The following is a 27616-nucleotide window of genomic DNA, read 5'->3' on the forward strand; positions in this document are numbered from 1 at the left end:
GCTGGTGGAGGAGAACACAGACCAGCATTGTTTAACCCTACACTGCCAGGCAGCGCTTGCACTAATGATAGGAAGGCAACCACTTTCCCAGCATAAAATCTATTTCAGACTGATTAAAAGGTCATGTTAATGAAGACTAAAAAAGGGGTGACCCACAGCATTGGTTCACAGATTAAAGGATTAAGCAAGTGGAAGACTGATCACAACTTTGACCTATCTCATGTCTTGACTCCGTAATTCTGAGACATTTGGGTTTGCCCATTTCTGTTGTGCAGGGAAGTCAGTCCTTAGCTGCAAGTGACTAACTTGCCCATAGGGCTCTGACTCACAATGAGTGAAGCCCATTTACTATTTTTAAGGTTATGTAGCTTTAGTATTTTATTGCAAAGTAATGAGGAGACTTATCTTCTATCTACAATAGAAGGAAACAGAGTGTTTACAGGAGAACTTGGAGCTTACCAGCCCAACAGTGGCATGTGTAATTGTCAGCGTTGTCCTCACAAGTGCCATTATTGTAGCATGGCTGTGACCAACATAAGGGAATTTGGGTCTCACAGTGCAGGCCCATAAATCCAGTACCAGTACAGTTGCATGTGTACCTACAACACAGAACACAATGTTCACTCTTAGCTGGAAGTCAAGAGATCTGAGTTTTATTTCCAACCCTCTGCAGGCTTCTTGAATAGCCTTGGCTGGCAGCTTGCATGACTGAGGCCAGACTTGAGATCACCATCTGGTGCTCTAGGAGAAACCACAGGAACTGGGAACCAACAGTGAGCTTTTTCCTGAAATATGTGGTTTTGTCTGAGGAAGAGAAAAAAAACTTGCTTGTGAATTCAGATTGGTTTTGGCAGATTATTTTTTTCTAATTATGGGATTTTTTTATTCTATTTTCCCCCAAAATTTTAAAAAAGGTTTCTGTCATTTTCAATGCAATTTTTTGTAGGCTTACCATTATTCATAAAGTGAAAAGGGGAGAGGCAGTAAGTGTATTAGTATCCCTTTCTCTTGGACTGGTAGACACTGACTGGCAAAAATATAGGGCAGTTTCTGCTCCTCAACTATGTGATGCTTTCTCTTTCATGAAAAACAATGTTTTATTGTTAGCTTGGAACAAAAAATGTCAATTACTTTGAAAGTTCTACTAATAACAGTCATAGGAGCTTCCTTTTGGTAGCAATGTTACTATTATGTGTTTAGAAGCTAATGACTACTATATGTAAATGAACAATGTGCAGGTATCGGTAATAGCTGGGGTTCTTGGTTTGTGTTTTTATTGCAGGGAGCTAATTATTATAGACTTACAGAATTGTTTGGGTTGGAAGGGACCTCAAGGATCATCTAGTTCCAACCTCTCTGCCACGGGCAGGGACACCTCACACTAGATCAGGTTGCTCAGAGCCACATCCAGCCTGGCCTTAAAAACCTCCAGGGATGGGGCTTCTACCACTTCCCTGGGCAACCTGTTCCACTTTCATAAAATACATAACTCTAAGCCTAAGTAGTAAGTTATAAGGTCACCTTGTAAATGTCATAAGAAAAGGTTGGCCTTTGCAAGACAGCCAGGTTAAATGTTCAGGCTTGGATGATTTTTCTAGAATATTCCTCACATATGTTTTTATTTCACATTAAAATGATACACTAGTTGCAATCACGGGGAATCTTCCTGAACAAGAGGTAAATATAAGTTGATAGTTTCTGTGCTTAATGCCCAAGACTTAGGCTTTCGATAAATACATAGAAAGTGAAATTGTTGAACATAAGGGAACATCAGAGAACAACTGGCTCCTGCAGTCTTACAGACCAAAAGGCGTAAACTTTTTACTACACTATTTAAGTGCACATAAGCAGAAACTTCTGGCAGGCCAGTTTATTACTAGTGTATGGATTATACCTAAATCAAAATCAGAGATGACTTAGACCAGGGGGCATTTGAATTTAGGATATAAAAAGTAATGAGGAAGATGTGAATGAGAAAAATAATTTTCATTCCAAGGTGTGTTCTCAAAACACACTTTTCACACATTTCTTCCATGTGTCTTCAGTTTGGTGCTGTTTAGCTTTGTGGTGAGATTATTATTATTTTTTTTCCCCACCTTATCCATGCTCCTTTTCCCTTTGGTCCAGAATCACAGACCAGTGAGGAATATTCACAACTTGCTACTTAAAATGAAGCCCCGCTTGTGTACCATTTTTCTCAGGGATCCTTGAGTGTTTGGCATTGCTGTCAACCTTCAGGGATTCTGGAGGGTGCCCTGCTTGTGGGCAAGCTATGACTGAGCAGGGAGATGCCTTTTTCTATTAAGATACTCTTAGATACTCTACCTAACATTTTTGGGGCTTTTTGTTTGGTGTTCTCACTATGTGCAGATGTTCTTTCTATGCAATCAAAAGAACATCGAAGGTCCTGGGAATATTTCCAATGGGAAAAAAAGGCTTGGAGCATGCAGAGGTATCCTCTGTGCCTGTGCACTGCTGGTTATGTTGCTCCATCTAAGGCACCTCTATAAACTCTTGAGTTTAAATAAGATGTGTTCAATAATGTGAAATTTATTTTTTTTTTAAGGCATCAATTTCCCCTTGGTTGCATCTATGAAACATCACTGGAAGAACAGTCTGAAATTTGGGAGATAATTTGGAACATCATTTGGTGTTTGCATGTGCAGCTTACAATGCTACATCTGTCACCTCACACATTTCTGTGAGAGCTGGTGTCGCACACAAAAGCCTCAGCTGCACTGTAGCATTAGTCAGAAAACTGTTTAAAGACTACAGTTCTTTATCTAGGCTGAAAAAAATACACGAAAGAAAGGAAATTGCTGGACACCCTTCTGCTTTGAATTGCTTTGTTGTCCAGCCCTTTACATCGTGTAACAAATGTGGTAAGAACTCCAGATATCCTGCAGTATTACAAGCCAATTAAAATTGCACTTACATGGACCTCAGCTTTAAAAGCTGGAGAAATATGAGTAGGATTAAGTCTGGTCTGAATGAGGATCCCAGTTGCTCATCTCATGCATTATCCTCAAAAGGCTTGCAGGTCACTAAGTAGGTCTGCTCTGAACTAGTTTGGTGCAAGGTGACCTCCCTGTCCCTGCTGTCATGCTTTAGCTACACTGGAAAAGAGCAAATTGCTTTGTCTTGTTCAGAGTCATTCAGTGCTGCTGAAAAAGAACTCCACAAGGTTGGTGCCATCTTACCACACTGTACAAAAGCTCATTCCAAGAACATGATCTCTTCCCCCTTGCATTCAAGGCAAACATGCTTTTTGCTGACATGACTTTTGGAATGATTTCTGGGGCACTGAAATCTTCAAAACTGCTTTATGAAAACTGGAAAATGCACAAATGCTATACTAGTGAAAGCACTTAGGAACTTTCAGACTGAGTTTATACATATGTGGCTTCAGTTTGGGAATCTCGTGCTGAGTGTGCAAAGCCTGCATCAGTGAATGTATGCCAGATCTCTGGTAGCCTAAGCTGTGCTTGGATCTCTGTGCAGGGCTATTAACAGTAAGTAGAAGAGCTCCCTTTTCTGTTGCTGTGTATTCTCTTTATATTATTTTTTCCTTTTGGCCATGGACTGCAGGTTGTTTTGAATAAGGAGCTGTTGTATATGCCTGTAAAGTTCCTGGCACATTTCCTAATGATATCACAGGATGTTAGGGGTTGGAAGGGACCTCAGGAGATCATTGAGTCCAACCCCCCCTGTCAGAGCAGGACCACAGAATCTAGCACAGTTAGCACAGGAATGCATCCAGATGGGTCTTGAAAGTCTCCAGAGAAGGAGATTCCACAACCTCTCTGGGGAGCCTGTTCCAGTGCTCTGGGACCCTCACAGTGAAGAAGTTCCTCCTCATGTTGAGGTGGAACCTCCTGTGCTGTAGTTGATATCCATTGCCCCTTGTCCCATCACAGGGTGCAACTGAGCAGAGCCTGTCCCCTCCCTCTCTTGATACCCAGCCCTCAGATATTTATAAATAGTTATTAAATCCCTTCTCAGTCTTCTCTCCTCCAGACTAAAAAGCCCCAGGCCTCTCAGCCTCTACTCATCAGGAAGTGCTCCAGTCCCTTAATCATCCTGGTTGTCCTCTGTTGGACTCTCTCCAGTAGATCCCTGTCCCTCTTGAACTGGGGAACCCAAAACTGGATACAATATTCCAGATGTGGCCTCACCAGGGCAGATATCTATTACTATGGTCTGTATTTTATTGTAGGTTTCCTCTGCCTCTCTTTTCTAATGATTGTGCCTGCCAGTGCAGGCAGCTGCCATTGGCAAATTCAATTTTATGCACTCCCACATCTTTCTTGGAAGCTGAAGTTTGATGAGCACTAAACCAGAATTCATGTCTAAATGATGACCCTCAGGGGCCAGACAAACAACATGTCATAAATATTTAAAGGACAAAGGTGAAGCATTAACTTCTTGGTCAGTTTTTGTTGTCCTGTTGGCTCAGAGACCAGACTTGTATTCTTTCATCCTTTCAGATTCAAAGTGAAACCAGTGCAGAACCAAGGAGTGAAATCGATGATTTAAAAATGAAATCAGCTATCTGGCAGTGCAGACTCTCATAAGTGTTCCTGTCTGCAAACAAAGTAGCTCATTAGCATTGCCCAGCTGTAGAAGACCTACTCATTGGCATGGTCTGTGCACTGTCCCCCGTTGAGGCACGGCTGGCTCACACACTCATCAATGTTGGTTTCACAGAGCTGGCCAAGGAATCCTGGCGCACAGGAGCAGGCGAAGCTCCCCAGGGAGTCATGGCAGGTCCCGCTGTTCAGGCACGGCTGTGAGGAGCATTCATCTATTTCCAGTTCACAGTTTATTCCTTTAAAAGCAAAGAAAATTAATAACCCTCAAACTTAGAAGATAGTTAGGTTTGGAGATCTTAGTGTGGGCTGGTTTAAGCACAATATTCATGTCATTGCTACTAATTTTAAAGCAATTGTCTGTTTTTAAAAGGCTTTTCTTCAATGTTCAGTGCAAGAGTAGTTTTTTTTCAAGGATTGGGAGAATTCACAAAAGAACAAACTAGCTGATATTCACAAGAACAGGTAGAGTAACAACTTTTTATGTTAGCTTGACCACAGAAACAGAATGAACTGATTTTCAGAAGCCAAATCACATCCTGAGCTGCACCAAAAAATGTGTTGCTTGCTGAATCTGCCAGCAGGTCCAGAGAGGCCATTCTGCCACTTTACTCTGCTCTGGTGAGACCTCACCTGGAGTACTGTGTCCATGTCTGGAGCCCTCAATATAGGAAGGACATGAACCTGATGTAGGGGCTCCAGAGGAGGGCCAGAAAAATGATCAGGGGATTGGACCACCTCTGCCATGAGAACAGGTGAGGGAGCTGGGAGTGTTCAGCTTGGAGAAGAGAAGGTTCTGGGGAGACCCAATAGCAATCTGCCAGTACCTGAAGGGGGCTGCAAGAAGGATGGAGAGAAGCCATTGCCCCTTGTAGTGATAGGACAAGGGGCAATGGCTTCAAACTAGAGAAGAGGAGATTTAGACTGGATGTTAGGAACAGGTTCTTTACTGTGCGGTTGGTGGAACGCTGGATCAGGATGCCCAGGGAGGTGGTTGGGGCCCCATCCCTGGAGATATGCAAGGTGAAGCTCAGCAGGGCTCTGGACAGCCTGATCTAGTTGAGGATGCCCCTGCTGACTGCAGAGGGGGTTGGACTGGATGACCTTTGGAGCTCCCTTCCAACCCAGACCATTCTATGATTCAGATAATTCAAACCATGCTGCTACCCTATTTGTACAATACAGAAGTGGCAGACTCATGAGATTGCATTTAGAGCTGCACACTTAATTGAATTCATTGGAAAGGTCTTAAAATGCTAGGGGAAAAAAAATTTAAAAAGGTGGGGGGGAAATGAGGATGTTAGCTCATCACTCTTTTTCATTGTATTTCAACATTAAAGTGCAAAGTCACCTTTCCAGCAGTTACAAAATTTTACTACTTTAATTTTAAAGAGTATGATTTTAGAGCTCCTCGAGACCACACATTGAACCCTGGATGGGTGAAGCCACCAGTCCCCTGCATCCAGTTTAAGGTTCACTGCTCCGCTAGCCACTCCTTTTGGCAGGAGCTTGCCGCCAGGCCCTAGCCCAGGAACTCTCTTTTACGGCTTCCTGATAATGTACATTACATCCAGCTATAGTGAGCAATCCCTCTGTGGTCATTGCCCTGTGAATTCCCTGTAATTGTAAACAATGTGTTTGCAGGAGTGTGTCTAGTGACCGTAAATCTGCCAGAGCTTGTTAACAGCTTACTGCGAACACTAAAAATCATGTGACAAAACAAGCCCTGTTCCACTGATCCTCAGCTCAGCCAAATTTAAAACTACAGGCCCGAGAAACAGTCTGACGATTAACACGAGAACACAGCGTTGTTGTGTTGGTTCATGCCTTTAATCTATCAAGCCCAGTAACCTGCCTTCGGCAATGTTGCCTCAGAAGGAAACTTCTCTCTCTGTCTAATGCATGCAGGCGATGCGATATGCCATGCAAATGGGGGAGGGAGAGGGATTCCTCCCTAGCCTCTGCTGAATCTGCTGTCAGGCTTTTTTATATGTGAAGAAGAGAGATGAAAAGATTCGATCTGCATTTGCACCTCAGCCTAACATTCTGTCAGAAATATGCTGTGTGCCAAATATCATATGCCAGAAAGAAAAACAGAGCACCAACAAGCCCTGCAACGATTACTGCATGGAGCTAGACCATGAAGAGCAGAGGCATCCCATCCTAGGCAGAGCAGGCAAGGTATTTCAGCAGATACCCAGCTGCACAAGTGGTTTGAATTGTAAGAATGAGAAGGTAGGATATAAGTTGTATTTATAACCTCTGTGGTTTCTTTGAAGAACTAAAATAATTTCTTACACTACTTGCTTTTCAAACGAGCCCTACCGTGCGATCCTTTGTACAGCCCTAGTCAATAAAAAATAAATGCAAGGAAGGATGAAAGAACTACAGCCAGAATTTTCAAACTTGCCTGCCCACAGATATGCAGTAAAATTGCCTTCTGGTCAAAGATGCTAGGGGTCTGCAGGCTCAGTGCTGTTCCAAAATGGATCCGCAAGTTCTTAGTGTGCCTGGAAATTAGTATCCAAGTCACCCCTTCTGCTCTCCTGCACTCTAATGCTGTGCTTGGGCATGGCAGGTACAGAAGACTCTCCAAATTCCTCAGTCTGTACACAGTAATCTTATGTGCTATCATCTGGATGGAGAGCATCACACAGCTATTTTCTAGGCATCAGCTTTGAGGAGATAGAAGGGAGTTCATAAAAATTAGACAGAAAGAGGAGTTTGATTTCTTGGAGTGAGGCTTTTCCTTTCTGCACACAGGTCTATGTTAACCACCAGTTACCTGTATGCATGCACAGATGTAAGCTGTTCTAGGGCTTGCAACATTGCAATATGCAGATACAATTGGAGAAGAACAATGGGGCCAAATGAAATCAGAAGTGAAGTTGTTAACTGCTACAAGAACACTTGGGATGTATGTTCTCCCTCCCTAATAATCTTTGATTTGTAAACCTTTTGACATGTGGCCAGTACTGCTGGACTCCTCTCGCATCATAGGATGCTTAGGAATATCAGCAGTGCTTAGGTATATCAGCAGTGCTCATAACCTTGGCTGAATCTTCCCATCAGGGTGGGTAGGGTGCAAGGTGGGGAGTGCTGGCCTAAACCTTGAAAGCTAAGGAAGGAAACATACTTTTTGACTTCAGTGGCAACTGCTGTTGGGTGAACAATGTTGTTTACTGTTGACATCCACAATGATGCTGCCATGAGCTTGTTGGGAGGTGAGATCTGTACTTGAGGTACAATGAAGTACAGTGGCAGAGGCTGCTGTGACTCTGCTTGCCTTTAAGTGCCTAAGAATTATGATACATCTACTCAAAATATTTGCACAGTGTATACATTAATAGTAAGGATACTAGATCTGTCAGGAATAATTTCCTTCTATCATACAGAGTTCATCCCAGCTATGGTTACATCATAGTAAAAGGTATTGTACAAAAAATTAATCTAGCCCATGGCACATGTTTTGTCTGTCACTTAGACACTTTCTCCTTCTTTTGTCTTGTGCTAAAACTAGGTTTTGGAACTGCCATGCACCCCTGATAGTTCATACTAAAATGTTTACTAGCAATGGAGTACTGGCTTCTGCAGTGTCCAGCAAGGCAATTAATATACTAACTATGGGTAATAGCAGGATCTGACACCATGCTCTGTTGGGGTGAATTAAAAGCAAGAGCAATTATCAATGGCAGGGGAAAAAAAGCATTTGATTAAGGTAGCCAGCAAAACTTCAACAAACCAACTGAGCTTCATTATTTAACAGCTGTGTGACACATGTCTTGTAAATAATTTCACACATGCAGAACATTATCATAGAAACTGCAGATTTCATGCTGTACTTTCCAGTATTTGGCTCTCGGTGCATTCTAACCTCTTCCATTTGTGTAAGAATTATGTGTGACATTTCTCAGCTATTTTAAGAAGAGCTGCAGCACACCAATCATACAAAATAGCAATCATAGTCCACAAAACAAGTAGCAACAGCAGCCAGCAACACAAGCATTTGGTTAACATCACAGCTGCGGATTTACTGTGCATTCTCTACTTACATATCAAAAGATATAACATTTTTAACATTGCAGGGAAATGAGATGAGGCTGGATGACTTCCCACAGTAATTGATTATATCAGGCCAGATTATTAATGATTGGCAAGATCCCCTGACAGAGTAAAGGAGAGTCTTTATTACCAGTGGGGACACCTCAGGACTTTCATCCCCAAGTAAACCCTCTGGCTTGTACATTTAGCTTGTACATACTCACAGCAAGGGGCGGAAAACACCAAAAAAAGAATGCTCCTGATAAATAATTTTGTTAAGTAGCCCTTAAAAGCTGGTGTTTTGCTGCTGAAATAACAGCTCTGCTCCTCTCTAGAATTCTTACGGTTAGTCTCTTTGCTGCTGTAAGCAGAGTCAGAGCTGTATGTCAAATACTACACCCTCTTCCACTTTGTATTTTAGATCTCTTCTTCTTCCTTGGTTCTCTTCTTATTTCTTAACTCTGCTTGTGCTAGGTGTGGAGCACTTGGTGACACTGCTTCATTTTTGGTGAGAGCAAAAATGAAGAGAGCATCAGCCCAGGAAACTGCAGGATTTTGTGATGGAAGTGGAGCAGCTCAAGCAGAGCAAGTTTCCTCCAGCAGTTTGTGTTGGTCTAAATCTTAATTTCTTTTTGTCTGGGCTTTACTATTTTATTATGTTTTCCCTCTCTTTGTCTCTAAGGTGTATATTCTGTCTCAAACCCTATTCCTGGACTATAGGTCCAGGCCTGGACCCCACTAACAGTGCCAGTTAAACAAATACAGTTTCCTGAGTACAACAGGAGGTCTGGACCAAGTCTGATCATTGCAGAGTAACCATGCTGGTTGTTAATAGGTTTTTCCTTCCTTCTGCTCTTTGGCTTTCCCCCCGATTGTGTAGTTTTCTCCTTGGCTGGCCTGGGCTCAGACACCCGCTGGCAGCAGCAGGGTGGCAGGAAGGTAACAAGCTTCCTCCAAATAACATTCTCTGTGCTCATGAGGGATATTAACCAAGGGCTGGCTTCCAATGAGTGCTGTGTCAGACACAGGAAAGCTTCTTTTCACCTCTGAATTTCTCTCCTGCATGGGGATTTAGGGCTGGAACTGTAAACCACATCTCTTATTTCTTATTCATTTGAATCACTTCAAGCAATCGCTGAGTTTTTCCCCTCCTTTTGCTCTGACTCTTTTTTTTTCCTTCTTCTTTTTTTTTTTTTTGCTTACCTGACTAGCAATCTAAAACTAAAATGCTTCTCTCTCTCCTGATGCTATTTCTTGCAGTTCTGCCCCTGACTACGGCTTTGGAATTTGAAGGGAGCTGACTCCTCCAAGGACTATATGATCTCCAGTAAAGAAAGCAGGCAAGTAAAATCACAATTGTAGCTTAAAATCTGAGTGCAAACAAATGGTCAGTTTGAGAACCTGATAATACTTTTCTTTCTGTTTTATTTACATAATGTTCTAGATGCAAATGAGTCCTCTGTTTCTGGAAAGAGTAGAGGAGAGAAAGTTAATACAAAAACTCTAGGCTTAAGAGTGTAGTTTACTAGCAAACTGAGCAAGTCTAAGATCTAGATCTAATGTTTAACCCTGTAAAACATTGTCTTGGTCTGAAGACCAAAACCTACGTATAGCACCCTGAAGACATGCGCTATGAGACTGTTTCATTACAAGGAAAGTTAACCTAGCCCTGTGACATCACTTAATGTTCATGAAACTGCTCCAGAGGTCTTGGTAAATAAGAGATTTCTTTAATCCTTCTCTATCTGATAGCAGGAGTTCACAGTGAAAAGGCAAATCACTGGTGTCAAAGCTGAATGTAAAGTTGCAGTAAAGACATGACTACACAAGTGTGTGGTAAGGAGTTGACCTTGGAACATATATTACAATGATCCTCCACACTGTGAAGAAAAAGCTGGTGTAATAGTGCTCACCTGTGTACCCGTAGGGACAGATGCAGTCATACTGTCCTATCTGGTTGAGACATGTTGCCCCATTCAGGCACGGCTCTGACACACATTCGTTCACTTCCAGGTCACAGTGCTTGCCTTGGTAGCCTGGGACACAGTAGCAGGAGTACTCATCCACCCCATCCCTGCAGACTGCTCCATTGTGGCAGGGTTCAGACATGCACTCATCCAGATCCATCTCACAGAGTGCCCCTGTATACCCTGCGCTGCACAGGCAGGTGGGTCCAGCCAGGCTGTCCTGGCAGGTGCCTCCATGCTCACAAGGGTTTGTGTCACACATACCCGTGGCTATTTCACAGGTAGGTCCATTGTATCCATCAGGGCACTCACAAGCAAAGCTGAGGTTTCCAGCAGAGCTTAAACAGGTAGCATTTTGAAGACAAGGATTTGAGAAGCAAGGATCAGAGGTTTTATTGCAGAGTTCCTGCACGCTGTCCACTGAGGCTTCTGCACAAAGGCAAGCGTCGTCTTTAGGAGCAGTGATGCATGTAGAGTTCTTTTGGCAAGAGTTTGACAGGCACCTGGAATCATTCCTCATGCAAAGTGACTCTAGAAAGGAAACACACAAAAATCCTGAGGACTTCCACAGCATTGGGAGTAATCGAGTGAGTGAAAAGAAGTGAAGCTCTTTTAACACAACATTGCTGCAAAGCCAGCAGCTCTAATTGTTGGCTGCTGAGAAGAAAACAGGGCTGGTAACTAGTAGTGGGGTAATAAATGTGAAAGTTATGAAAGTATGAACTATGTTAATACTACAGTTGCAACAGTATTGCTGGTTGTTAACAGATATCCAACAATGTGGAATGTATTCAGTTATATTTAAGACAAACTTACTTTCTTTCTTTTATTTTTTTTTTAATCCAGAGAAAGGAGTTGAACATTTCTCAGTTCAATATCACTTTGTATTCTTTCGTGGTGGAAGTTTTTTTCTAGGAGGTGTTTAAGAAAAGCCTGGATAATGCACTTAGTGCTGAGGTCTAGTTGATTAGATAGGGTTGGGTGATCAGTTGGACTTGGTGATCTTGGAGGTCTCTTCCAGCCTGTTTGATTCTGTGATCCAACAAAGCTGAATGACTCGGATGCAGTTATAGCTCAAGCGGTTCAAACCGTCATGTACTTTGAATTTAACTTCTTGATTACAAATAGTAATTTAAGGGCTCTATAGCATTTCCACCACAAAGAATCTTCCAAACACCTCAGATTTGAAATAGCCCTCATAGAGCCTTCCAGCCTCAGAGGCTAGAAGGACATGGTGAGTATGGTGTAAACATGTTCTTTACCCTCCAGAAACAGAGCTCCTGGCAGTAATTAAGGCCACGTGGTGTTTCCTTGCTGCTGTAACTACAGGCTGACAATAACCGTGGCTACTTCTTCCCAGTTAAAGGAGAGACAGCTGTTACCAGCCTTGTTCATAACCCACAACTGAGAATTAAAGCAGTGAAAGTAGTAAAGGTTATTTCTAGTAAAAGCAAATGAGAGTTTTGCCATGAAAATGTACAGTTTAGAAAATCATGACCTAATTGTCTGTATTCTACCCAGTACCATTTATTCTTTTGCAGCTTATTTTCACCATGTTGTAAGAAATCCTCCACTGTACAATGGACATCTGAATATCATCAAACTTCTAATGTGATCCTGATGAGACATTCCTCAAAATATGAGGGCAAAATTATAAACAAATATTTTGCTTATTGCTAGAGAAAAAAAATATTATCTGTATCATAGAATGGGAGGAAAGAAAAGAAAAGGAAGGGAAGGGAAGGGTAATTTCTTGACCAAGAATCTATGAAATAAAGCTGAGTGTTGTTTTTGAAGAGAAGATAGTGATCCAGAAGGGAAAGTCTAGTGGGCTGGAAGAGGAAAGTTGCATTATACAACCTATATGAGCATCTACACTGTAAACATTTTATTTTCTTCTTCAAGTTTTTGCTTTCATTATGGAGTCCTGTTCAGAAATACAAAGGGGTATGTGTAACAGCAGTTACTTGAAAACAAATGTCAGAACAGCGTATGTTTGTGCAAACAGGGTGTGGTACATGAGCTAAACTTCTATGAGAAACCCAGACCCATCTGCCACTGGTTTCTAATTTCTTCCTGGTTCTTGGAACTGAGAATCAGGGAAGTGAACACAATAGTGAAGGAGATAGGATACTTAAGGTGAAGCAGCATGTAGAGATGCTTACAATAATGGGCTAGACCAATGATGAAAACATCCTGGGAAAGTGAAAGGCCACGGTTGGTCTCCTGAGGATAACAGCCAACCACTTGGGGATTGTCAGAGATTGTACATTTTTATAATGTGTATTTTAATTCATAATATGATTTAATCTGGGTTTGGTTTTGTTTCTCCCAGGAAGAGGAATTGGAAGAAGAAAGCCTCTGAAAGCTTTACCAGCTTAAAAGAGACCGCTTCTATACATATGACACTACAATAACAAATGGTGAGATTGGAAAAGTTAGCTGTGCTTCATTGTTGTGCGTTCTGTGTTGAAGTGTACACAGGAGCTGCAGGGCCTCTGAGAATAAAAAGTACCAATCCAAATGAACCTGATGCTCATGAACAGGCACATTTACTGAGTCAAAACTAATACTTGTTTGAAGAAGCAGGAATAGGAGTTTGTGTAGTACCATTGATAGTAAAAGTGGTATCATGAGTTAAAATTAACTGAGAGTGATCTTAATGATTATATAGAAATAGCTTCTTGATTTTTTTTTTTCTTTCAGGTTGTTGTATTTATAAGTAAAATCTGAGAAATGGTTTTGTTTGAGCTGTTTTAAGTTGTTGTCATGCTAATATATAACGCAGATGCAAAGGAGAAATATTTAGAAAAGGCGTGGTCTTTACTTGATAAATATTATCTTTATTTAATGTAGGCTAAACCAGAGTTGATTAAGAAATAAATCAAAACATTGTTTAGTAGGAGGAGAACTGGAGCTTTACCTCCTGTTCTTTAAAACAAAACAGGACAGAAGTTGTACTTCTCACTCAACCTGCTTTTAAAATGACCTTTCCCAACACTTTTAACATTCAGATTTGCATGGGGAACAGATATTTCATCCTAATGTGCTATCAGTTGCTCTTCCCTCCGACCACAGCTCTCGCTGAATGCAAAATTCAGGACATAGAAGTGTACTAACTTGTTACATGGTCTGTGGTATCACAGACCTTTCTGCTCTTTAACATTTCTTTGCATATGTTTTGGTGTCCTACTTCAGATAATTTTGCATATTGCCCATGTGATTAGTTCCTTTAGCTTGAGTATTAATTGCAGTTAGATATGAGCAAAACTGTCTTATTTAGGAAGTTTTGCATCCCACATTTTTCTTAGGACTGCAGACCTCAAAAAGATATTTCCTTTCAGTCTGTTTACTTACTTAAAATCCATTCAAAGTGCACATGTGAAGAAGCATTGTAAATTCAAAGAAATCAACTCTAAATTATAACATTATCTAACTATTGTACTCTGTAAGGTACCAGAGATAAGCCAAATCGTTCAAGTGCTTCTTAAGTACAATCTATAGCAAAGACAACCAATTTGTCTCCAAGCTGACACCACAATGGAGAAAAGATTACACGGAAAACCTTTCACGGATTTATTTAATTCCTATCTTAATTTCAAGTCTTCTGGCTTTAGTAACACAAATTTCCTACATGGAAATTGTCAGCAATTCAATAAATCAAATACTCCCTAGAGGATGCTCTTGTCCTGTTTATATGACAAGTTTACAGCCAAGCAATAAACTTTTAGGAGCATTATCTTCATTGTAATGTGCTGTGCCATGTTTTTTTTGTTATTTATATAGTTTTTGAAGAACCCAAGAGTTCTGAAGGTCTTAGCAGAGATGTAATCACTGTTGAATTTCAGCTTCCTTGTGCTTTAAGGGTGAGGACCAAGAGGATTTGTTAGTGCTGCTATACAGCAGTTCTGCCCCAGCCACAAAACTTCATCTCAAAAAGGTAATCAGCAAAAAGCATGCAATTGTCCTTTGGTTGTCAAATAGTATGCAGTTCAATAGGACATTCCCACAAATTATTATAATTTTTTTTGAGAAAATTCATGTTCCTAAATTATGTGAGTGCTTCAGAAAATCCTTGGATCCTGTACTGCTTGTTAGAGCACCATTTTATACCTGGAAGTTATTTACATCACCTCCCTTCCTGCCTACAGATACTCAGTTCCCCTGCTGCTCCAGAGTGATGTGGAAGGTTGAAGTTGGGAATCTGTTCAGCTACTGAGAGCTATATGGAAATGAGAGGATTGCATAGCATGTGGAAGCTGAACTCCTTCATGCTCTGCGATGTGATGCGGCAGAGTATGATGGTGTCTGATGCAAAGGCTGACTCGGCTTGAGCTAGTGGCCAACAAATGCTGTCTACTACATTTGCAGAAGCAGCTCTAATGGAATAGAAATGTTTCTGTGTTTTTGGAGAGCTTAATATTTGGTAAGGGCTGCAGAGAGATAACATGAAAAGGCTTCATGTTCTAGCTCTGATATTCAGAGGAACGTTTCGATTCTTTAGCAATTAAGGTCACTTCAGCAGTGACATGTTCTGACAGTCTAAAAACTTGTATGTAACATTAGGAAAGTGGAAACAAAACGCTGATCACTTTGGATTTACGCTAACTGACGCTTGAGGTAATTATCAGTCTCCTTATAAACATTAGTACACTAAACTAATTGCAAGACAAGTTAGTGCCAAAGCATTTTACCCCACGGTTAAAGCCTTTTGATGCAGACGAGAAGGTTGGCAGTAAAATTGTTTGCGGTAAAGCTTGCCATCTACTGGCAAATCATCAGCACTACCAAAGCCATGTCACTACCTGCATCATTTACAGGAACTGACACAAACTACTCAATATAAGCAATATCAAGAAGAAAGATGCTATTTTTTTCCCTCTTGGATATGGTTGTTTAAATTCATTAAGCCAATCAAGTTAGTAGACGAATGATGCTGGTCTCTTCTCACAGGTAATTAGAGATAGAAGAAGAGGGAATGGCCTCAAGCTACAACTGGGTAGGCTTAGACTGGATAGTAGGAAGAATTTTTTCAGGGAAAGAGTGGTCAGGCATTGGAATGTGCTGTCCAAGGAGGTGGTTGAGTCACCAACCCTGGAGGTGTTTAAACGTCATTTGGATTGGTGCTTGGGGATATGGTTTAGGGGTGAACATTGCAGAGTAGGGCTATCCATCAGACTTGGTGATCCTGAGGGTCTTTTCTAACCTGAATGTTTCTGTGATTCTGTGATTGAGCTTATATAGCTAACCAGCACTAAAAAGGTGTGATTGTGACAGTTAAAGGCTTCTCATTAATGATCAGAAACCACTGTAGTTATGCAGAACAATGTTCAGGATGTTGTAAATGCATGACAGTGAGCATAGGAAGGCAACATTAAAGTAGTAAGAAAGTTAACATAAAGGGAGCAGGAATTTTGGAAAGGTCAAAGCAACATCTAACTCCTGACAAGGAAAATAGTGCTTCTCCGTAAAGCAGGTAATTTGCAAGAGCTCATCCATATGTTTTTTCTGACAGTTTGGAGGTTGGGTGGGTGGGTTGGTTGGTTGATTGGTGTGTTTGTTGTAGTTATTGGGGTTTTGGGGGGTGTGTGGGTGTTGGTTTTGGGTTGTTTGTTGGGTTTTTTTCCTAGAACCTGTTGGAATCAAAGATCTAGAGAGGTCATGTGTGCTTTTCAAAATATTCTGCTATCTTAAATTGATAAAAATCAGTGTAAGATCAATTGATGATCCCAAATTCTGCCAATCTGCCAATCAGGCATTCAAAACCCACAAAAACAACAACAATAAACCCACAAAAAACTGCTAACCAACAAACAAATAAACAGACAAAAAACCCACGCCAGTGAACTGTGTTGTATTGTCTGTGTCAACAATGTCTCTCAGGAATGACTTTTCTTTCAGGACTCAACTCTTCGTGTAAGTGAAATATCATAATCAGCAGCAGAATTTGAAATGAAATTTCAATCATTGCCAATTACATTGCTATGAATGGGAGCTCACTTGATTGTGGTCATGCCTGCACTTTGGTAATCATCTCATCATGCCTGGAGGCTGCTTGTAATTTGCAACGCTATTCTTCAAATGTGTCTTCTTCCCCTGAAGGAAGACTCTAAGCTTCAGAGAAGCTCTCGACACTAACAACTTCAGAAACTTCTACATATGCTGCAGTGATTTTCTGAGCTTCTTAACACAGCTAGTCTATTTTCTAGGGGGAAAAAATAATATATGAGAAGATAGAGAACATTTTCTTGATACCCATGTAGTCATCATTACTGATGAGTTTACTGCACTTTGAGGAGGACTTCTTGCCATTTTTTCTTTAACAAAGAGTTATTACTTCAGACATTTGAATAAAGAAGCTACACTAGCTAATGCTGATAAAGCAGTTCACAGCAAAATCTGACTCTTTATTAACTCATACATTCTGGAAAGAAATGGATAGCCAAAAAAACCCAACACATTATTCTGGTCTATGAGCAGAGAAATGAAACTTTAGAAATACTCCTAAGGAGAAAATGATTGAATTACAATTGAAAAAAAAAATAATCATGTTGGGTTTGCTTTTTTTTCTTTAATATAAAAAACCCTCCAAGCCAGAAAATGTATGTTGGACAGGGTTTTTTATGTTTTCAGTTTGTTAAAATAGCTTATACAATTAACATCTTGGTAGTGGTCTGTGGCTAGAAAGATAATATTTCATTGGGATAAATGAAGAAAACATTGTTTCTTTTAGTGCTGTTACTTCAGTAACCAGCATAGAGTATTTTCTCACAACTGATGGCTTAACCTATGATCAAATAAACTCACTAAAGGAGTCATGGGATAACATGACAGGGGCAAAGGGTTAGATAGCCCAGTGTCTGGTGTTAGAATTGAGAACCTTCAATGTTTGTGTTCATTTATTGTTTAAAACTTGCCCCCAGGAATTTAAAACAACTGTGTGAATCTGTGTCACTGAAATATCAAGCTCTGACTTCAGTGAGATCTTGAAATAATTAGCATTTCACTGGCAATATTAAAATATTGCCCAAGGCATTTAGTGTTCAGGAGTGCTTGACTGCTATAACAAAGCATATCTCAGTTTATCTGTGTAGCACCATGACACAGAAAATACAGTTCATCACTATCACAATAACTTCCTTCAGAAGACAGCCTTAGAAAGTTGTGGGTGTGCAGATATATTCAATCTTGATGTATCTTGAAGAACTAGGGAAGAGCTGAAGACAGCTGCATAATTCACAGTGACAGAGATTGAGATCAGGTACCTTCACCACGGACTGAAAGGCTGAGATGCCATTCATGGATCAGCATTTGGAAGACAAGGACATGAAGCCATTCCATTTCTGGGTAAACCAGAGCCAGGTAAGAGGCTGTCTTAGCCCTCCAGATAACTTTTCCATGGAGGTTATCTGTGAATACACCATTTCAGTTTTTCCACACAGTTATGATTGCAAGAGCAAAGCCTCAAACTTCACACACATTGTACTAATACTGTGTTACCTCCTTCTTTCCCATCTCCTAATATACTTGTATACTGCCTTAATGATTTAATGTCATTAACACCTTGTCATTACTGTGGTGCCATTTCTCTCCATGCAAGCTTCATCTGGGAGGAAAGTGCCAGCCCTGGGACCCAACTTGCCCTATCCACAGCTGAAACAGTACTCAGCCCTGGTGAGGCCACACCTTGAGTATTGTGTCCAGTTTTGCACACCTCAATACAGGAGAGATGTGGAGGTGCTCCAGTGCAGAGGAGGGCAACAGAGCTGGTGAGGGGCCTGGAGAATAAATCTTATGAGGAGAGACTGAAGGAGCTGGCGATGGTTAGTTTGGAAAAAGAGAAGGCTGAGGGGAGACCTCATCGCTGTCTGCAACTACCTGAAAGGACATTCTGGAGAGGCTGGTGCTGGTCTTTTCTCCCAGGTAATTAGTGATAGAACAAGAGGGAATGGCCTCAAGCTATGACTGGGTAGGTTTAGACTGCACATTAGGAAGAATATTTTCCCAGCAAGAGTGGTCAGGCATTGGAATGTACTGGCCAGGGAGGTGGTTGAGTCACCAACCCCGGATGGGTTTAAAGGTGGCTTGGATTTGGTGCCTGGGGATATGGTTTAGGGGTGAACCTTGTACAGTAGGGTTATTGGTTGGACTCAGTGATCCTGAGGGTTTTTTCCAACCTGAATGTTTCTGTGATTCTGTGAAATTATTACTGTCTGCTCAATGAAAAAGCATATCTTCAGAAGGTATGAACACACTTTTGCCAAAGAAGCAAGCTTTTGGCATTGGATCTACAAATATTGTGGGCATAAAGAGTTAATCCTGAGCCTGTAACTTCAATTGTGTGTCCAAAACATCCTAGCGTGTTGTTATAGAAACCACTTTCAGGCTTTAAATCTTGAGTCACAATTATTGCCATAGTAACCACCACCACACATAGACAGAAAAGAAAAAAGGTTGTTACACCAATATTCACTTTCCACCAAAAAAGACAAATTTCTTTTCAAGTGCATTTGTACCAGCAAAACCATGGCAAGTACATTAACAACTTAATTGCTGAAGCAGAAGTATTGCATATTAGCATCAGAGTCACAGCTGAGTAGTATTGAAATTTTAAAATGTTGTTTAGGAAGCACTTGAAGATTAAAACTACCCATGATTTAGTTTATATATCTGGTTATTTAAACCAATGTCTCTAGTTCCTTTTTCTCCAAACATTTCAGCAAGCTCATTCTGTACTGCTCCCCAAGAATGAAGGTCCTTACTGGTGGCTCTCATTTTTCTTTGCTCTCTTTTTACTTTTTTACCCACACAGACTTCCTTACCCTACGAGCACTTCAGCAACAGCAGTCCTCACAGCTAGGCTGACTCATGTTAGTAAACACAGCAGCAATTTGGCACAGGCTTTGCTCCAAAGCAGCCATGAAGGGCAGTGTCATCACAGCACAGTGAGGTGTGATGGTTCAAAGGCACTGGCTTGCCATCTGCACACACATGGCTGCTTTTGGCTAGGGCAAAGGTGCGGGAGAATAGGCAGGAGTGGGTGCAGCTCATTAGCTTGTGAGTTGTGTTGTCAGCTGGGGGCAAGTAAAACATATCTTTAAAATTAAGTAAATGATTTCCTTAATTCTAATATTCTAATTTTTCCCTTTCCAATTCCCATTTCCCTGGCAATGAGGATGGTGAGAGGTCTTGAGCACAAGCCCTACGAGGAGAGGCTGAGGGAGCTGGGGTTGTTTAGCCTGGAGAAGAGGAGGTTCAGAGGAGATTTTATTGCTCTCTACAATTACCTGAAAGGTGGTTGTAGGCAGGTGGGGGTTGGTCTCTTCTCCCAGGCAACCAGCAGCAGAACAAGAGGACAATCTCAAACTGCACCAGGGGACGTTTAGGCTCACAGAAAGAGTAATTGGCCATTGGAATGTGCTGCCCAGAGAGGTGATGGAGTCACCGTCCCTGGAGGTGTTCAAAAAAGGATTGGATGTGGCACTTGGAGCGATGGTTTAGTTGTTATGAGGTGTTAGGTATTAGGTAAGAGGTTGGACTTAATGATTTCTGAGGTCTTTTCCAACCTCATGGATTCTGTGTGATTCCTTCCCCCTTTTTCTTTCTGTTTTTCTCTTTCCTTTCTTTTTTTTTATTTTTTTTTGTTTGGGTTTTTGGTTTTGGTTTTTTTGGCTGTTATTTAGCATCATACATTAGTGTCTGTGCTGGGTCCAACAGCTCAACAAGGCTCCTACAGATTGAATTTGGAAGATTTTTATTTCAATTGAACATCGAAGCATGGTGCTATTGGCAACACAACAGAATGGTTTCTCCCATGAATAAAAGAGTTTATCTGCTGCTTCTTTACCTTTACACTTACCACTACAGCACTGCAGTTTGAACTGACAGTGCATAGTGATCATCATGCTTTTACTGTTCAGAGATGCTTTAGTTTGTATAAGATGCAGGACAGTGGCTGATCAGGCCCAGAAGATAGCTGATATCCATCATAGCAAATGATGCAGACACTGACCACAGAATCCTAGAATCATAGAATTGTTTCAGTTGGAAAAGACCTTTAAGATCACTGAGGTAGTACCTGAACTAATTTCTGCTGGGAAATCCTTGCTACTATATACATTCTATCTGAATATAACTTTCCTCTTTCATAGTTCCATAACATGTCTCCACACTGTTATCTTCTAAGTCTTCTGCAGAAGAGTAAAGGCATGAGTGTAACAAGGTGATCTTTCTCCCTTCAGAAGTGATGAATTTTCTTTTTAGTTGAATTCAACACTGCAGAATTTATTAATGCTACAGTACAGGATTCCTTCATACAAGGACATGGGAGATAAATAAGCAGGTGAGCCACAACTGTGATATATGGTGGTGGGAACCTTAGGGGTCAGTTTTAAGTTTGCTTTTCTATCAGCTCTGCAGAGAAAAAAAAACACCATGGGAAATATGAAGCAACTCTATGTACATCATAAGTTTGATTGCTTCTAGGAAATATCTGGTGATTTTGCAGTTTAAATATCTTTTCCCAAGAATTCAATCAATACCTTTCCTGCCTCATCCTGCTCTTAGGGCTTCATTAAACCTGGGGACATCCTCAGCACATAATGTAGGATACAGAGCTATGTCTGTAAAGGTCTTGCATGTGAAATGAAAGATTTTGTGGAACTAGAGATAGCACAAGAGAAAACCTAGGTGGTTTAGTTAGGGGTACGATTTGTATATTCTAGTTTAAAATGTTACCTTGTATTGCTTATCTTTAGTGAGGCTTTGAGCATGCCTAGATGAACTTACTTGGACAGCTGGATTTGCAATGCTTTAGTGAAAGGTGCTGCTCCTGCCTTGTTCCCAAGAGGTACAAATGTGGCAGCACCCAGTCTTTTAAAATTAATGGATACATAATCTGGCATTTCCAAAACCTGATACTGGAACCCAGTGAGGGATGCAAGTGAGGCTGGGTAAGGAGAAAAATTAAAGCAGTGCTTTCAGTTGGAAAGATGCCACCTGTATTCACAGCTACACTATGAGGGAAGGTTAAAACATACACTTTGGAAACAGACACATGACAAAATAATGAGGGAAAAGGTGCCAGAGGTGAAAAGGGTTTCAGAAAGACTAAAGCATGGTCTCACTACTTCTCTGTATCTATGGGGGGGTTCTCAGGAATATAGAAGGAGTAACACAGCATAAAACTGTCAGTTTGTGAGTTTGGGTGAAATCTATTTGCTCCTGGTTCTGTCTGAATTCCAAACAATGGAAAATACAGTGCAAAGGAGCTGTTGCCTCTTGAAGAGGTCAGATCTCACCTTGAGAGTCACAAGGTCTCACAGCTTCTCTGGAATCTCCAAAGAGTTTATAGCACATTGCCTTTGTGTAAGACAGAGGCTCCCAGCTCCCATTGAGTTCCTGGCTCCTGCTGAATTCAGCCTTAGCAAGGAGCTGGGGGCTTGGCTAAGCTGGGAGATGCTGACCCTCATTGTGATAGTTTTAGGCTATACCTAAAATTATCACACTCATGCAGGCCAGCTATCGCTGGCTTGCAGCACTGAGATTTCATTTAGGTCAGAATGTGGTAGTGGCTGTGTTGCCACTGTGCTCAACTACTAGAAAGTAGTCAGAAATGTGTCCCAATTGTTGGTAAGTCTTTGATCTACTGAGCTTGCAGGGGCTAAAAATTGAGTACAAATTTGACTTTGGGCCCAAATTCTCTGTTCACGTGTTGTTTGCTTTTGACAGCTTTTGCAAGGCATCCTCTTCAATCTCCTTTATCTGTGGTTGTGCCTTCCACTCCATTAGCCCTTTCCTTTCCTTAGTATGAAAACAGCATACAGCAGTGCCTGCAATGGACAGCAGTGCCTGCAATGGACAGCAGTGCATAAAGGTGCTGTGATAGCCTCAAATACCTGTAACACTGACCCAGGTGTGATGTCTTTCTGTGAGTCAGAATTGGATAGGCCCAGAGCCTTGACTGTTACAAATGCATTTCACCAACCTGTAACATGGGGCAAGCATTTCTCATATTTTCACTCTGACTTTGTAAGTCACAGACTTCAGAAAATAAGATTTTCTTCTCTGTAAGTCACACTTAAATTTTGTCTTCAAGAAAATGCATATGTGCTAACTGGTCAAATGTACTTCACTAGTAAATATTTAATAAGAAAAATGCCATTGTCAGTTTTGTCACACAGACTTATGCTCACAGCCAGGTTTTGACCATTCCTAATTCAACAGTTTCCATAAGCCCCTGTTTTTATGGCATTTGGATAACCAGAAGATCCCATCAAAGCACATCACAGGATCACAGGATGTTAGTGGTTGGAAGGGACCTCCAAAGATCATTAAGTCAAACCTCCCTGCTGGAGCAAACAGAATCTTGCACAGGAACACATCCAGATGGGTCTTGAAAGTCTCCAGAGAAGGAGACTCCACACCCTGATCATATCAGATGCACTATGTCCCTTCTGCACAGCCAAATCTCTAGAACAACATGTACATTCAGAAAACAACGTTTTACAACATACTAGAGCAGGGGCAGAAACCATGGCAAAACACAGAAGGGTTTTTATAGATCTATTCCTTTTTCCAGCTGGCTTCCTCTGCCCTGCTTTGAAGTCTGCAAGGAAACAAATGTTTTGAAGTTTCTAGGTGGGAATCAGTGTACTGATGTGTGCAGATGTTGTGATTGCATCCAGTAGGTTCTCAGGCACACAGCTGAGAACTTAAAGTTGCTGAAGCCAACAAAATGCAGCAGAACATCAAGATGAGCTCCAAATTTAGATTCTCATCATGCTGAATCCATAGCCACTGGAGTGCATGCCATCCCTCCAGGCTTGCTGAATGCACAGCCCTTTTCTCACACAATTTCTGTTCCGTGAGCACAGACTGAGAGAATTGGGGCTATTCAGTCTGGAGAAGAGAAGGTTCCAAGAAGACCTTATTGTGGCCTTCCAGTGTCTGAAGGGGGCCTACAAGAAAGCTGGGGAGGGACTTTTTAGGGTGTCAGGTAATGATAGGACTAGGATGAATGCAAGAAAAATAGAAATGGGTAGAATCAGATTGGATGTTAGGAAGAAGTTCTTCACCATGAGGGTGGTGAGACACTGGAACAGGTTGCCCAGGGAGGTGGTAGAAGCCTCATCCCTGGAGGTTTTTAAGGCCAGGCTGGATGTGGCTGTGAGCAACCTGATCCAGTATGAGATGTTCCTGCCCGTGGCCGGGAGGTTGGAACTAGATGATCCTTGAGGATGATGATGATCCTCCATGATGATCCTCCAACCCTGACAATTCTGTGATTTGTACTAGGTAACAGTATTCTTATATAAAAATCATAATGCTGCTTCTCCTGTCTCCCCAGACTTTGAAAAAGTAATCAGTGCTGTGGCAGATCAGCATTATGTAGTTGGAAATACAGTGCACAGTGGTTTAAATGCCGCAAGAATCAGAAGGAAGCCTCAGTGCAGCTACGATGCACAGTGAGAACCCCAAAACCAGGGTCATTCTTTTCCAGCATGAACTTTTGAGAGCCCTTTCTGTTCCTTACAAAATCCTTTTCAAAAGAAATCACCTACAGTTAACTCTGCATGAGTTAATTACCAATTGGGATTTAGAGACTGCTTGGGAAAAGTCACAGCTCCTGTATTTTGGGACAGGAGTAACTGCTTCAACCAGGCTCTCCATCTGCTCTCCTGCTGGGCTCCGGTGCTGAGACCAGCTACCAACAGGGCCAAGGTCAGAATGCTGAGGCTGGTGAAGAGCAATGATGTGCTCATGATCTGAGCAAGTTGCCCTCACTGACCTGCTCTAAGGTGAACTTTTACAGAGGGCTACTCCTGGCTCTGACACATGGCTCTGACACAATGTCTGGAATAGCTTTCCTGACCTGCACATAGATGGTAATGTAACATCCTAAAAAAAAAAAATCTGCTGACATTTAACAGAGGAGTAATTAATTCTTTTCATAGTTTTACAATGTTTTATTTCCAGATGTGGTGGTTTAAGCCTTAACTGGAGTTTAATCTACCCCCCAAAAAAGATAATCTGGAGTCGGCTTGGAAACAGAAGTAATTTTTTAAACAAAATATAGAGAGAGCAATAACAGGGAGGACTTACAAGGGTAAAGAATAAGGATGAATAGGAAAATATACAGAACCAAATTTGAATGGCCTTGTATCTCTCTCAGTTTATGTGGATTTCAGTCCTTTAGAGAAGCATGGAAGAGGCAGGGAGAAGCTCAGGCCCGACCATGTGGCAGAACCAGGAGGCCAGCAGCAGCTGTTGGTCCTTTCAAATAGGTGAGGCAGGAGCAAAGAGAGAGATGGCCACCATGCCCTCCCCTTCATAGTCTTGCTGGACAGGAAGGGGGAGAGGAATAGACCAACTCAGACCCAGGGGACCCCTCCTCCTGGGAGGGGGAAGCCAAGTCCACCTGGATCAGGTTTCTTTTGTCCCCTGGGGGACAAACCCAGCACACCAGAGCACACTCCGAAGTGGGTCCTAGTAAGACTCTATGCTACATGAGTAGTAGTCTCAGTCCACAGAGCACTGTGGCTTTCTCTCCCCTGATTTCAAGACCTGTTTGCTGATGCATGGCAAAACTCTGTGTCCACTCCAAACACTACATAATCAGCAGCTCTATCTTTCCTGAAGAGCCACCACTCCCTCCTTGCCCATACTACAGTCTCAGAGAGGATGGGCCAGTACCTCATGTGATGACACCCCAGAACTCAATTGCACCAGACAGCAGTTCAGTGAAATGTGATGAAAGAATGAATGTTAAATAAAACCCAAGAGAAGAGCAGCTGCAGGTCACATTGTCTTCTCTGTCATATGAGAAGTTGGACTGAACTGAGTCTGCAGGACAAGGGAAACTTGCAGAGCAGACCATACTTGATGTACCTTTCAGACTGAACTGATTTTCTTAGCTTAAGGTAAGAAAATCGCAAGCTTACAGATATTCATGGCCAGGCTTGGAGAAAAGGGACATGTTGGGGTTTTTTTAAGTGTTACAGTGAAGAGTTAGAACTTTCAAAGCAGTCCCCATGTTCAAAGCATTGTGCAAGCACCATATAGTTCAGGGCAATTACATCCACTCTACTAGCACAAGCCATGCAGAGACAGAGATCTCACAGGGAATCTCTCACTCTCATAGCACTGATCACAGTCTCCAGTGTGCAAGTGCCCTTTGAGGAGGAGTGACTGACAGGAAGGGCAAGAGTAGGTATCCAGAACCCACTCTACATTTATGGATACCTTTCTCTGAAATCTGTGTAAGATGCTTCATTGTAGAAGTAACATAAAGCCAAAATATTCAATACCACATGGCTATGCCCAAAAGCCTTCCTTGGGGAACATGCACATGATAAGCTCCTCATATTAGAGGAATATTACTAGAAATTAAATTGTTTCTATAAGCCTAATGTGGGGGTGTGTTTTATAGTAAAAAGACCTGACACTATGGCATTAAATACCTGCTATAAATGAAGAGGTACCCAGCAAGTCTTCATCAAAATTAGATCAGTTAAGATATCTGCCAGCAAAATGACACAAAATTTAAAGCCATAATTAAATCAAGACTATCCAATAGCAATCAGTACAGTGGTGTCATTTCTTGGAGGGTCAAAAAATTAATTTCCCTGTTAATATTCTTCTTTCTTTACTTTGTTCATTTTTATAAGAGCTAGAGCTGATTAATTTTCTCTCCTTCCTTCTCTAGTCCTCACTTTTCTGCCTTAGGTTTTTTTCCCCATGTGTTCTTTTCTTCCTCTGAGGCCTGATGCAAAGCAGACTTGGATTTACAGGGCAGCAATGGCAGGTTACAGTAACTTTGTGTGAGTCTGCAACAGCTGTAGCCCCAGGACACAAGGTCCCTCGTGGCACTAGCACGAGATGGTAACACAGATGCCTCTGGAGCTGTGCTGAAGTGCTCACACTCATCATAATCATCCAGAGGACAGTAAAGATGCTCTGCCCTACTATTCCACATGATATAAGCTTTCGCCATTCCTTTTGCAGTGACAGTGTAGTTTTATGTCACACAAATCTGCACATAAGACACAGGGAGAGCTCTGGATGTTAGTGTCATAGTGGCTGAGGAGTGGAAGATTTGCATGTAGGGGGAGAGAACTAAAGCCTTCACAGCATGATACTGAGAAGCTTTCTCTATCTGAAGAAACTTTGGTGCCACACAATGATGAAAAAAAACAGCAAGAATACCCTATTTTGGGAGAAGAGGCCTTCCTCATAATGATAGCAGTCCAGACTTACCAGTACAGAGTACATTACAGGTCAGCATCCTGACGCTGTTTTGAGTTAAATTATGCTATATAAATAAATGAGATCTGTGTAATTGTAAAGGTCTGGCCAGGAGAAAAATCAAGTAAGATTTTGAGTCAGTAATGAATTTGTGGTAAATGTCTAGTAACTATTTTGCTGGGAGCGTTTTTAAATTGTTTTGTTCTTTCAGAGAGCTCTATGATAGTTTGTTTTACGATCCCAAAAGGCATCATACAACATGCTGTGCTGAGAGACTGGAGAAGAGATGGAGAAGTAATTCTCAGTACTTAATACCTGCGGATTCTCAAAAGCAGTTTTCTCTTAGGATCATATCTTCTTTGATCATTTGCTTTATTAATTATAGATAGCCTTGAACAGAGCAAGGCACTGTTACTGTACTCCTCAAACAGTGTCTCATTTAAAAGGAACAAAGTATCTTCCTTAATTAGAGGTTTGACTGGTGTCTTGGTAGGTGTCTTGGTATTGATTTGACTGTGGTAGCCTAATGTAACAAATATTACTCCATTAGTAATCATGGAAACTTATAGGTGTAAGAGGGCAAGAAGGAAGGACCAAAATGTTTGTCATTCAGTTTGCCATGGCAGTTGAGTACTGCCATCTAATACAGCACTTAGACTATGCATTACAGTCTCTAGTTCAAAGTGATTCCTCTTACATGGAGCCCTCTTGGTTGTGCCATTTTTCTTTAATTGGACCCAGCCCATGCTTCATCAATTCATCTCAGGCAGATGC

At 41.5% G+C, this 27616-nt stretch overlaps 1 protein-coding gene across 1 annotated transcript in view; it reads right to left on the reverse strand.

Annotated features, from left to right (window-relative positions):
* Positions 1-27616, reverse strand: part of CRB1 (crumbs cell polarity complex component 1) — a 112430-nt gene that overhangs the window by 63865 nt on the left and 20949 nt on the right. Inside the window, exons 3-5 of the mRNA XM_054164962.1 lie at positions 10544-11128; positions 4633-4828; positions 460-599 (exon numbers count right to left, since the gene is read on the reverse strand). Coding sequence (XP_054020937.1) covers positions 460-599; positions 4633-4828; positions 10544-11128 — 921 coding nt within the window. The remainder of the gene's footprint in view (positions 1-459; positions 600-4632; positions 4829-10543; positions 11129-27616) is intronic.

The sequence above is a fragment of the Dryobates pubescens genome, chromosome 11 (genome assembly GCF_014839835.1).
Source record: "Dryobates pubescens isolate bDryPub1 chromosome 11, bDryPub1.pri, whole genome shotgun sequence".
In the NCBI taxonomy this organism is placed as follows: domain Eukaryota; kingdom Metazoa; phylum Chordata; class Aves; order Piciformes; family Picidae; genus Dryobates; species Dryobates pubescens.